Below are 13,274 nucleotides of genomic sequence, written 5' to 3'. Positions count from 1 at the left end.
TGTGCTCCAAGGCTGGAGTTTGCGTGGTTGTGTTATTTTCACAGATTCCATGATTAAGTGTGGAATGCAGTTCCGCCCCCTCTTTCGTCTTTTCCTTTATGTAGTTCTCTCTCTCTTTATGTGGCCAGTACATACATGATTCATAGACAGACAGACAGAGAGACAGACAGACAGACAGATAGACAGATAGATAGATAGACAGACAGACAGACAGACAGACAGACAGACAGACAGACAGACAGACAGACAGACAGACAGACAGATAGATAGATAGATAGATAGATAGATAGATAGATAGATAGATAGATAGATAGATAGATAGATAGATAGATAGATAGATAGATAGATAGATAGATAGATAGATGAATGGGTGAGCAAGTGTTTAGATAGATAGATAGATAGATAGATAGATAGATAGATAGATAGATAGATAGATAGATAGATAGATAGATAGATAGATAGATAGATAGATAGATAGATAGATAGATAGATAGATAGATAGATAGATAGATGAATGGGTGAGCAAGTGTATAGATAGATAGACAGACAGACAGACAGACAGACAGACAGACAGACAGACAGACAGACAGACAGACAGACAGATAGATAGATAGATAGATAGATAGATAGATAGATAGATAGATAGATAGATAGATAGATAGATAGATAGATAGATAGATAGATAGATAGATAGATAGATAGATAGATAGATCGATCGATCGATCGATAGATAGATGAATGGGTGAGCAAGTGTTTAGATAGATAGATAGACAGACAGACAGACAGATAGATAGATAGATAGATAGATAGATAGATAGATAGATAGATAGATAGATAGATAGATAGATAGATAGATAGATAGATAGATAGATAGATAGATAGATAGATGGATGAATGGGTGAGCAAGTGTTTAGACAGACAGACAGACAGACAGACAGACAGACAGACAGACAGATAGATAGATAGATAGATAGATAGATAGATAGATAGATAGATAGATAGATAGATAGATAGATAGATAGATAGATAGATAGATAGATAGATAGATAGATAGATAGATAGATAGATAGATAGATAGATATTGTCCACATGAGCGAACACAGCACTTGTCTGACAGCTGGTCACAAGTTTCTCCACGCCCTGGGCGGTGCCAGTTTAAGTTCAATGACAGATGAGTAGATAGTGTGATAAACTCTGGACACACACGTCCTCAGCGATGCATAGCAATCAGAAAGAGCATTTGTTTAAAATCCTTGTCATCGGTGATTTGGGAGTAGGGAAGACCAGCATCATTAAACGGTATGTGCATCAGACGTACTCCACTAACTACAGAGCGACTATCGGGGTCGATTTTGCGCTCAAAGTTCTCAACTGGGACTCAGAGACGGTCCGCCTGCAGCTGTGGGACATCGCAGGTAAGAGAAAGTAGCATAGCTTCAGTGTGTCAAAGTGTAGACAGTGTCAGCATTTATTAAACATATGCTGAAATGAAAGAATGAAGAAAGTGTAGCCTATTTCAAAAGTACTATAACAACTTACCTCACGTTTATTCCGTCTGCCTAAATGTGCTTTACTAAAATAAAACTGAGTTTTATTAGCCTGTCTTTAGGTTAATGGGGTTAAATTCAAATATAAACGCGTTTTATAGGCTATGCTACTTTGTAGGCTACACTAATTTTAATGGAACATAATTTAACAGTTTTTCCATACTTCCCTATATTACAAATGATGAGAAAATTCAACGTTTTTCTTCAAATTTAATAGCTTAACTTAAATACATAATTCGATATTTTGTTGTCAGCCTGTACAATTAGGAACTTTAAAATAAAGCCACCTGAATGTGTAGTTTTATCGTAAATACATTTTTAGTTATTTTTGGCTGTTTGTGTGTTTATGTGAAACCGTTAACCTTTAGAGCAGCTCAGTTTAAATATCAGATTAGTCTATTACGGTTTAACGACATTAAATTGAAATAATGTTAGCTGATCTTATTCTGCAGCAAGATTCGCAGCCTTTATCAAACCAGAAGTCTTTTCTCTTCATTGTTTACCGTTCTCCTCACGTGCCAAGCACGCGCAGCTTAAAGAACTTGTTTTCCGCGTGCCCGCGTGGAAAGGTCTCATGTGAGAGAGATTGAGAGATCAAGCACGCGGATGACATTGTGAGGAAATCTCTGTAATCAAACCACGGGTAAGTGTACTTCCAGCACTTGGGCTACTGTTGAGAAATTAGATGAGAAACATGGGAACCACATGTAGATATTTCGTATAAAATAACTGTAAGGCCATATTTCAATATGTATATGGCCCTACCCAAGTAATTTACCATGGTAACCACAATTTCCACCGACATACCATGGTACAATTATTACAATTACTAAACAGATGAAGCTTTTACAATTCTGTCATTGTGTTTGCACCACTAGTTGAAGTAACAATGACCAGTACATTTTTGTACATTAAATAGCATAGGGTAGGGGAAGATGCCCCCTTAATGTGGATATAAATTATTTAGAAATAAGTTTATCATGTGGATGATGCCAATGTATTAAAGGAAATAAAAATGTAGTTGTTATAGCACAAAATGTAAAATATTAAAAGTGGTAATTTGGCTCCCTATGACTCTGAGGTAAGAAGCTGTAAACTTTAACTCCACAAATCTAAAAAAAATATGAATGTTTCAACTCATTATCAAATAGACAACAACAACAACAACAACAAAAAAGTCAACCTAATACAATATTATATCTTACCCCATATTACCCTACGTATCCAAAACAGCACACTTTAGTTAGTAAGACAGTCTACCTTACTTTAAATAAGTAAGGAGTTCACCTATTGGACAATGCATTGTTATATTATTGATTAAACCACTCATAAACTGGACTAATGAATTTAAGGGTTTGTTCCGCAGGAGGACTGCCTTTATGTTAAACTCTCCAGCATGACTAAGCAGTCATACAGTCATAAACTCCTCATGGGAAGTCATCTGACATACAATTTCATGAAGTGAAACATGCTGAGTTCATTTTCCTTGACTAATCGTGTTTTCCAAAAGCGCACACAGTTTGCCAAGTTGTCAAGTTAGGTGACCGTAACTGTTTCTGTAATGGGAAATTTGGCACTGCTTTATCAAATTTCAGTCAACGATAGCAGTAAGAGCAGCCCCCATCTGAAAATTCCAGTTTTCAAGTGCGAATGACTTCATAAATACAACTTGATTGAGGAACTACATCTATGATACATTGTTCATAATTCAGTGCTGTTGTTCTACAACACCTGTGTAATATCTGGAAAGCCCATATGGATTATCAAAACCAATACAGCATCTTGTGTTTCATGGTCCATCAAGTGTGAAGCAGACTGCTGTCAGACCCATAGAGTTTAACACACACCTCCTGATTCTAATTTTAAACAAATAACAGAACAAACTGAGAGAAACAGCTGTCCTAGGGAATGTTGTGTAATGTTGGCAGCCCAGAAGAGTGGCTGCATTCAGAGTCAGACGCAGATGGAATGTGCCATTAGCTGGGAAAAGTCAGAAGTAACGAGCATAGTCGACTGAATAAGAAAGTTTGCTGTGGATACTGCTCAGAATGATACACATTGCAGGAAATTGCACAATTAATTGTATAGAGTCATGCGTTTTTGTCCTGTTGATTCATTATACTAAATGTAATCATGCCAAATTTGAGTGTGTCTGGCATGAGCTGCTAAAATATCTTACTGTGTCAATGCAATTAATGTATAAAATACACGCTAATGCTCAAACCTTTGGGGTCAGGTCAGTAAGATTTTTGCTAATTATGCTATGTTAAATGTTCCTAATTTTGTCTCCTAAAACAGTTTTAAATGTATCAAAGGTCAAAAAAAAATACTAGTTTCCTAGTTTAAAAAGGGACATGATCAAGTCAAAATTTGAATGCGATAAACTCGTAATCACAACTTCGGAAGTGGGAAGCAGCAAATTTCCAACAGCACATGAAAGCAGTATACATCAGTATACGCCTCTCTTCATCAAACTGCACTGGTTGCCAATGGCTGCTCGCATCAAATTCAAGGCACTAGTTATCGCCTACAAAACAACCTCTGGCTCTGCACCAATATACCTAAATTCACTTGCTCAGACTTACACACCCTCCAGAAGCTTGCGTTCTGCGAGCGAGCGGCGCCTCGTGGTTCCATCCCAAAGAGGCATGAAATCGCTCTCACGGACATTTTCCTGGACCGTTCCCACCTAGTGGAATGACCTGCCGATCTCAATTCGTGCTGCCGAGTCTGTAGCCATTCTTAAAAAACATCTTAAGACACATCTTTTCCATTTGCACTTGACCAATACCGAATAGCACTTACTGATCACCACAGCAACGACCAAAAGCGCACACTCCTGGATCATATCTACGTCTCTCATCCGGATTTGTGCCTTCAGGCGGGTATGTTACATAGTTATCATAACTATCAGAATCCAGTGTTCTGTATATTGCGTACGTGAGGTTTTGTTGTAGATGGCTATTGCTGCGCGTTTAGCTAGAATACAAAACCAACCCATTGGGCCACTGAATCTGCATTAACGACAACAGCTGGGGCAACAGCCTTAGTCCTAATGGGTTGTAGCTATCTTTGTTCGGCACTTTGCGGACGTGAGTTTTTGTTGTAGATGTCTGTCTTTAAAAAAAAAAAAAAAAATTGTTGTGTATTGTGCTAATTAATTGAGATTTCTTACAGCTCTTACAGGTTTTTGGCCTTGTCTGTTCCGTTGCTTCTATTACTCTCCCCTTTTTTGTAAGTCGCTTTGGATAAAAGCGTCTGCTAAATGATTAAATGTAAATGTAAATGTAAATGTACATCCATCCTTTTCGAGAGCATGCTCTGCTCTGATTGGCCAGACGGCCAGTCTGTTACCGCTTACAGAGCACATTAGAAACCAAAACGTCCATTACCGTAAACTTAAGCTAAAGCTCAGCGATTGTACACACAGTAACCTAATCCCAAGCAGGACATTTCTCAGTGATATGCTGCTCATTTTGAGGTACATTAGATGTTGCATCTGCATCAGCATTAACAAGTGTATGTCCATCAACAAACCCATGTGTATATTTCCAATTTATTATATCAAATAAATAACAGTGCATAGCCGAGCACTAACATGAATGACTGATGTAACATTAAAGTTTGCTAAACAAATTTTGCTTCATCCTTTATCTTTACTCAAAGTAGTAAGATTGACAGACAGTCTGCATTGATAAACAGTTTTAGGTAATGGAGTTCAGTAAGACAGTAAAAACATGAGTTAGCCGGTTAGCTAAAAACCTACACAATATAAAATACAGAACTACGCACTTTAAACACTTGGTAGGAAAAATAAACATCATTAATTCTTCCTACTTATAGGTTGTGATTCTGAGAAGCATGCTGGTCCAACTAAACTGGTACTGACAAAGCTTTCAAGAGCAAGCGTTTTGCGAATCCCGCGTTGAACTCCAAGATTTGAGAAGCAGTCGTCAGTAAAATATGGGCAGGTCAAGTTGTTCACGTGCACAGCATCCAAAATAGGCGGGCGGGCATTATGCAAATGTATTTTCTTGTGATGTAGAACCGTCACGCAATGAGATTCAAATTATAAATCACTCGCTTAGACGGTTCAGAGTCGATTCTTACATTTGGGAGACAATAACTTTCGACTTTAGAACTTCGCATTCACAAACAGCTGTTACACACCGCTTGAAAGGGAATATTCATAAAACCATTATAAGGGCACTTCAAAGAAATGAATGTTTCTTGATCAGAAAATCTGAATATTAGAACGATTTCTGAAGGATCATGTGACACTGAAGACTGGAGTAATGATATATCTATGTTGCATTTAGTTTGTGGTGTTGTGCTTTTCACAATTGTTTTGTACCTTTTTTCTCCTTCTTCATCTGCACTGGAAGGTCAGGAGAGGTTCGGGAACATGACGCGGGTTTATTACCGGGAGGCCATGGGGGCGTTCATTGTTTTTGATGTTAACAGACCCACCACATTTGAGGCAGTCTCCAAATGGAAGGAGGATCTGGACTCAAAATTAATACTTTCAAATGGCCAGAGTGTCGCCACAGTGCTCCTGGCCAATAAGTGTGACCAAAATAGAGACTTTCTGACTAACAACGGCCTGAAGATGGACCAGTACTGCAAGGAGAATGGATTTGTGGGCTGGTTTGAGACGTCTGCTAAGGTAAAGTATAATATTCTGCTATGATTTTAGATGAATAACAGAGAATGTTTCTGTTTACACTTAGAAAAAATGTACAGAACCATGATATAGGGATGGTTTTAGATGCTACTACCATGGTACTTTGATGCCATTGTATTAAATTCACTAAATGTCTTCATGTACCATGGGATTTAAAGGGGTCTGATTATGTCAAAGTTTTGATTTTGTTTTTTTGGGTTGTTTAAATGCTTGATTGTTCAAATAAATTATTTTCACATATTTTACAATATTATAGCACCTCTCTCCCCAATCTGGCTTAAATGCACCATGTAGTTCCTGGTTTGATGACGGCCCTCCTTCCGAAATACAAAATGTGCTGTGATTGGTTAGCTGGCCCAGTGTGTTGTGATAGAGCATGTTCAGGGAATGTCACCTCCCTCACCATAACCGTGCACTCTACTCAGATATTAAGGATGGCGTCCATTTCAAAGCTATTCAAACCCGATTCAGACTTAACAAACAAGAGGATCGTCCAGAACGGATTTCATGCACGGACTCACTCAATCTCGTATACATTTTAGAAGATACAATGTTTTACACATTTTAATCATGATACTTGTCAGAAAACTATGGTATTAATACAAACAGTAATCAATCACAAAACCATTGTTAAGTTTGCTTACAACAGTCTTACAAAAGCTACAGTAAACACTTGATCAACACTAATGTGTGCTAGCAGGCGAGTGGAGGGCTAGAGGCAAATCTTTTCCCCTTGTTTAGGTCATAGCAACAACATAAAACCTATAATTGGAACTGTTAACCCTCTGGGGTTCTTCATTTATGGGTCACACTCAGGACCTTCGGGTCTAAAAGGACCCGGAGGTCGGGAATCAAAAAAAAAAAAATTTGAGTAAAATCAATGAAATATATTTTTGTTCAATAATATTTTTTCTTTTCTTTTTTGGTGTTTTGAGATAATTTTATGATTTATAAATAATATTTATGCAATAATTATGACCCATTTTTTCCCATTGAATATAATAGAATTTTATTTTATTTATTTTTTCCTTTTTTTATTAAAGCTGTATTTCATTTTAGAGTCAAGCCTAGGCCTCATGAAAGCATTTTTTTATTTGATTGGTGCCATCTGGTGGACACAGTGAGCATTTTTATCACGCAATAGCACATTTTTACCACTAGAGTGCATTACAGAACCTGTGTGTGTGTGTGTGTGTGTGAGTTTTTGTTTGTCTGTTTTGCACTCTTGATGTTTTAGAGATTCACCCCTTCACTGTTGAGTCCTTTTTTTCTGCATCCTGGCTGATTTGTAGATTATATGCACAAAAAACTCTGTATTTTCATATTTTTGCCAATTTCCCATTCATTTCCTATGGGGGTCTTTTTTGACCCGAAGGCCCCGAGTGTGACTATTTTTTTTACGACCACTTAGACTTTTCCAATCCTGTCCCCAATTTTTTTTTCTGTCCATATACCAAGTACCAATACCCTCACCAAGTTTCGTACCATTCAGATGAAGCTACGATTTTTAACATTTCTTTCAAAAAAAAAATTGGGTCAGAAATGACCGAAGAACCCCAGAGGGTTAAGAGAAAACGCAACTACAAATAATAAGACATTCTTACAAGTTGTGATCCAAAAACAACAGATTATCTCAACAAAGTGGGAACGGCTCCATTTCAGGAGAAGCTTTTGTGCGTAGTTGTATTGTCTTAGGTTCTGGAAGCTGTTCTACGTAAAATGTGCAGCACACAGATAAACACTGGGGTTATAATGTTTATGAACAGTGTTTAAAGGGTTACTTCAGCGATTAGCATATGGCTTTCTATCAGTAGAAACCCTGGAGTATATTGGAATGATCGTGCTCTCACACGTTCAGACACGTTCAGTTTCTAATTGTAGTGTCTGTTCTCTAACTGAACTGATTTTATGAAGATGAACTCAGTGGGAAAGTGATCAGTGATTCAGTAGCGGTGGCTTTGGGAGTGGCCTCGTAAGGTTGCGAAGCATTCTGGGAATTGTTGTCTTTCATCCCCATGAAACAAAAATACATTTTCTCTTTTCTCAGTCTAGAAAGCAAGTAATTTCACATTTCTACTACATTAATGACCCAGTTTAAATACAGATTCATCTTCCAAGCGCTGAAGTACCCCTTTAAAATACATTTTAACCAGTCTAAATTCGTCCGCCTTAGGAAAGTCAAACAAATGAGTTTTGGAAAAGGGGTGGAAAAAGTCTCTTTGACATAGCAGAAGCTCAATCAGGCCTTGTAGTCCAAACATGTCGTTCGTTGTAGTTCTTTAAAAGTGAATTCTGTTAAATAGAATTTCTCACTTTGGAGTGAGCTTTGAGCTTCCTAACCCTGCAGATCCTTTTTACGCTCAAACAGCAACATTACATACTACCTGAAGTTAAAAAGTAAAATAGCATAATAGGACCCCTTTAAACAAAAGAGTTTTTGGACATGGTATCGGGGTAATACTGTGTTTTACATGGTATACTTTGGAGTGCTGTAAATACCCTAGTTTATTAATATAGTGATCATTTTCTAAAATGTTAAATATCAAATACCTTGGTTTTACCATCTGTTACCACAACTGTACCAGGGTACCGCCGCGGTACTAGTTTGGAAGTTCATTGATTCAACTTTCAAGTCTTAGAATTTATCTTTGTCGTTTTGGTGTGAACAGTGCGTCACACAAAAGCACTTTTTTTGTATTTGCAGGTGCATTCGTCAACAACAATAAATTTATTCCACTTTTGAATGTCAGGAAGGTTACCAACCCATATGATGTCAACATGGCACCTTTATGTACAATAAAATAGCTTTTCTAGCCTGCCTACAAAATATCTTTTGGCAGAACTTGTATTTGTTCGAACCTTTAGTGCTTGATTAAAGCTTCTGATTGAAGCTTATTAATATTTGCACGCTAATTACACCTGCCACTCACATGCAGAGCAGTTGCCGAGGGAAACGAGAGAATGGACTTTTGTGCACCGAGGCCATCTCATTAAATCCAGTTGAGATGTTTCAAAGGCGCATTTTTATTTATTTATTTAGTTTATTTAAGCACCTCTTTTCATTCGCTTTAATGAAGAGTCCAATCAATCTTAAATGAATCTTAAATCACGAACATTAAAAGTTTCATGTTTGTTCTTTTTCCCTCTCTGAATTGAAGGAAAACCTCAACATTAACGAAGCTGCCAACTTCCTAGTGAAACACATAATTGCCAGTGAGAACGATATCCTGAAATCAGTGGTTCCAGATACCATCTCTCCTCAGCTCAAGTCTGATAAAGAAATGACCTGTTCTGCATGTTTCAAACCTTGAGATGAGGTGCCAACAATGTTTGGCAGCAGCATTGGTGGTCCTTGGACTGAAGAGGATGTAGATCTACACATCACAAACCCTCTGGTTCCAGCACTACGCCCGACCATCAATAAGTCCCAAACAGGAGAAAGAACTTCCCGTTAGTTACGCCCGTCTACAGCATTAAACTACAGACACTTTGAGTTTGCACACAGAGTAAATGTATTCATGTTTAAAGCTGCACCTTATGTTTTTTTGTGAGTGAGTTAAGTCTTTTTGTGTCCGTTTAAAAAACCCTGGGGAATTCTGGACTAGCATGCTTGATTACACAGGGTGAGAGATGAGAACTTATTTCTGTCAGACAGACAGATGGCTGATTATGCTTTCGGAAACAGAAGTGTTTCAATCAGTATGTACACCAGTTGTGTCTGGTTCTGGTGGACTGAGTTTTAATAACGTAAGCGTCAAATGAAAATGCCAAATTTTCAGACTAAAAAGCTTTATAGACCCCATAAAGTTGCAGTTCTCTGTTTAAGTTTAGGCAGGACATACTACAGGGGTTGTTTTTTTCTTTCTTTCACTTTTAAAAAAAAAATGTAAATATGCTTTAGTTATCTCACAATAGTGAGCCAGGATTTGCTAGTTGGTGGCAGGTGGTATTTGTGGGAGGGACATTTTCACTCGAGAGTATTTGATTGGACAAACGTGTAGTGCAGGATGAGTCATCAATATTTTGCTTGGGATTTCTCATTTAGAGAACTGCCCGTTTCAAAAGCAAAACCATTTTTTTTTTGTCGGTCTGAAATGAAAATTCATCAAGATCTGTTTTCCAAATGCATGGCAGTCATCTTATTGTCAACAATTCATCCATGCAAATTTCCTAAAACAAAATGTCATAATGCAATTGTCCGGTGAAACGACAATTCTTTCTGGTTATGTATTCCAGACGTTTTCAATAATTTAACCTGCTTAAACCCCACCCCTTTCTTACAACTGATCGCACACTTGCATTGAGCTCTGCCTCCATCCAATCCCTGCCCTACTTTCTTTGTCTTTTTCAATAATCCATTACAACCGGATAATATATGTCCCAATACAGTAAAAAACGATCTGTCGCTTCTTCTGGTTTAGCTCAGATTTAACGTTTATGAGTTCATTATTATATAAATGACCTCAAAACTGAAAAAACATGCACTTAAAGCTTATGGTTTTGATTTATCTGGAGTGTTTAGACCAGACCACTACGATATACTGTATATTCTGTAGTCAGTGCAGGGAAGATTACTTACAAATTGTAGTTAGCTACTGATTACAAATGACATGTTTGACAAATGAAAAATGACAAATGAAAGGTTATTACCATAATCCACTACATTACACAATTTAGGCAATATAATCTGATTACTTTTAGATTACTTTTGACATAATTTATTACACTGAACTGAAAAGGTTTGTGAGTTTAATGAAAAGCTTACATAAATCATTAAAAATTATAATAAAAATGTGTTTGAAAGACAAACACCTTCCAAATACAAAGCAATACATGGTTAAAAGACTTACTGAGGGATAATTCAAATAACAGTTAAAGAATAATTAGGGAGAATCACTAAATTATGAATGATTTACTACTACGAGTATTTCAAAATGTAATATAGCCTAATCTAATTACAAATACTTACTTTTTGTAATATGATTACATGTAATTTATTGCTACTGAGAACTGTCTATATATGCTTATTTTTCCATCCTTCATATCGTTAATGGACCGGCATGCTAAGATAATTACAATTTCATGCGATTTTTATTAATTCATTGGATCTGTACTCGCATTCTGTAATACCATGTCTAGAGTGTTTATAACCAAGCTAAATGCCTTGTTTGCACGGAGTAGATATTTTAAACTGTATCTCTAAAAAGAGAGCTGCCAACCTCTTCCCTCATCCGCTCATTCTCCTTAAACACCCTGGCCCCTCTTATCTACTGCCATCCTTCCATTTCATCCCTTTTTCACTCCTATTCCACACTCTGCATCTCGCATCTCTTTGCAGTGATTCAGTGTATGACTCATTGACATTATATAAATCTCCCATGATTCCCTACATCACCATGTGCTTTATTCAAATCCTTTAATGTGTATATTGATCTACAGCCTTTAGTTTTTTAATTCTCAGATAGTATTTGTCTATGTGGGAGGTGTTGTATTGTACAGGGTTGTATTGTATCAGTAAATAAGTGTTTGTGAGCCATTTTTTTCGAGATGTTGTCAGTTGCTTCAACATATAAAGACACGCTTTATGCTATGTCAAATAGTCACGTGAAAAATGTGCGGTATACTGTCTACAATTAAAGCTGTAGAGTGAAATAAAATCTTGTTGTGTTGACTGAATTTCTTTCTTTCAGGATTAGCATTATTAACATGAGAGTTATCATCACCAATTATATTTAAGTGCATGTATAACAACATAAACGTGATCTCTCAGGTGGAACAACGGGCTGTGGGAAGGCTAGACAAATTACAGCCCTGTACTTCTTTTCCCACCTATATTCAACTCTTGTATTATCACCATGACAACTGCATGCCACTTCTTCTTTTTTTCCCTTTTTTTTGCGCCCAAGCCTCTGCAGGCTAGTTTTGTGTTTTGGTTCTTTATAAAGCATGAGAAGGTGCTTGATACCAGGTTCCTGGAAATCCAGGAATGCCTAAAATTCAGAGAACTCGCTCAGAACACACAGATTCAATCAATAATGTACATAGCACTCACTTTTTCTATAGCACTCGTTTTGTTCAGAATGAGGACTCAAGCGAGTGTTGAGGTAATTTGTTGGCCAAGCAAGCAAGAAGTTCATGGGTGAGGACACCAGCGCCTGTGTCCTCTTTATAGACCACATGACCGCATCTGCTTTCCTCAGGAATTGGATTTGACTACCACAGGTTGTTGGAAAACTCACATGAGAGCCATTACTCTCTATTAGCACTATAAGAGCATATGAAAGAAGAGAGGGATATGAAAAAGTAAGGTACTATACTCTTATTCTTCAAAGCAGCCTGAGATATTCTAAACACAATTTTTTGCAGAGACTCTACAAGACATTCTTTTTTCAGACGAGTAAAAGTTGAGTTATATTATAAAAGTCCTGCTAATCCAAGCTTTATAATGGCAGTGATTGTAGCTCCATAAAAATAGACCTGTCTGTCAAATAACAAGCTCCACACGGGTCTGGGAGGTTAATAAAGGCCTTCTGAAGGAAATCAGAAATCAGTTTGTGTAAGAATTTTTTATTTAATACATTTAATTTAAATTAACTTTAAGCCGATCGTCTTCCGTGGTAAAAGTGTTGAAAGTGCCTTCTCGGAGTTCAAGATGCGTATGCGACGTTTGACGACTGTAACTGCAGCATAAGCCTTTAAACCGCAGAGGCACTTTCAACACTTTTTCCATAAACTGAATACGGAAGGTGATCGGCCGAAACGTTACTTTATAAAGTTTTATATATGGATATTTTTCTTACACGAATGCATCAATTAACTTCTAAAGGCATTTATTAACCTCCCGGAGCCGTGTGGAGCACGTTATTTGACGGACAGATGCATTTTTATGGAATTTTAAAATGCCCTTATAAAGGTTGGATTAGCCAGGACTTAAATAATCGAACTCAAATTTATTCGTCGGAAAGAAGAAAGTCATATACACCTAGGATGACTTGAGGGTGATTAAATCATGGGCTAATTTTAATTTTTGGGTGAACTATCCC

The 13,274-nt window shown here is 37.2% G+C and overlaps 1 protein-coding gene across 1 annotated transcript; it reads left to right on the top strand.

Annotated features, from left to right (window-relative positions):
- Positions 1-1,190: 1,190 nt before the first annotated feature.
- rab38b (RAB38b, member of RAS oncogene family) lies at positions 1,191-11,864 on the top strand. The gene is made up of 3 exons (XM_067433035.1): positions 1,191-1,415; positions 5,933-6,213; positions 9,390-11,864. The coding sequence occupies exons 1-3, from the start codon at positions 1,217-1,219 to the stop codon at positions 9,540-9,542; spliced, it is 633 nt and encodes a 210-aa protein (XP_067289136.1). The 5' UTR covers positions 1,191-1,216; the 3' UTR covers positions 9,543-11,864.
- The last annotated feature ends 1,410 nt before the right edge of the window (positions 11,865-13,274 follow it).

This window comes from Pseudorasbora parva, chromosome 23 (assembly GCF_024679245.1).
Source record: "Pseudorasbora parva isolate DD20220531a chromosome 23, ASM2467924v1, whole genome shotgun sequence".
Lineage (NCBI taxonomy): Eukaryota > Metazoa > Chordata > Actinopteri > Cypriniformes > Gobionidae > Pseudorasbora > Pseudorasbora parva.
This window is presented reverse-complemented; position numbering and strand designations above follow the sequence as displayed.

What these genes read in the sequence shown, in the direction of transcription:
- rab38b (XM_067433035.1), top strand. Translation starts at nt 1,217, where the DNA reads ATGCATAGCAATCAGAAAGAGCATTTGTTTAAAATCCTTGTCATCGGT. An exon ending in GCAGCTGTGGGACATCGCAG is followed by an intron (nt 1,416 to 5,932) that starts GTAAGAGAAAGT and finishes CTGCACTGGAAG; the next exon opens with GTCAGGAGAGGTTCGGGAAC. An exon ending in GGTTTGAGACGTCTGCTAAG is followed by an intron (nt 6,214 to 9,389) that starts GTAAAGTATAAT and finishes TCTGAATTGAAG; the next exon opens with GAAAACCTCAACATTAACGA.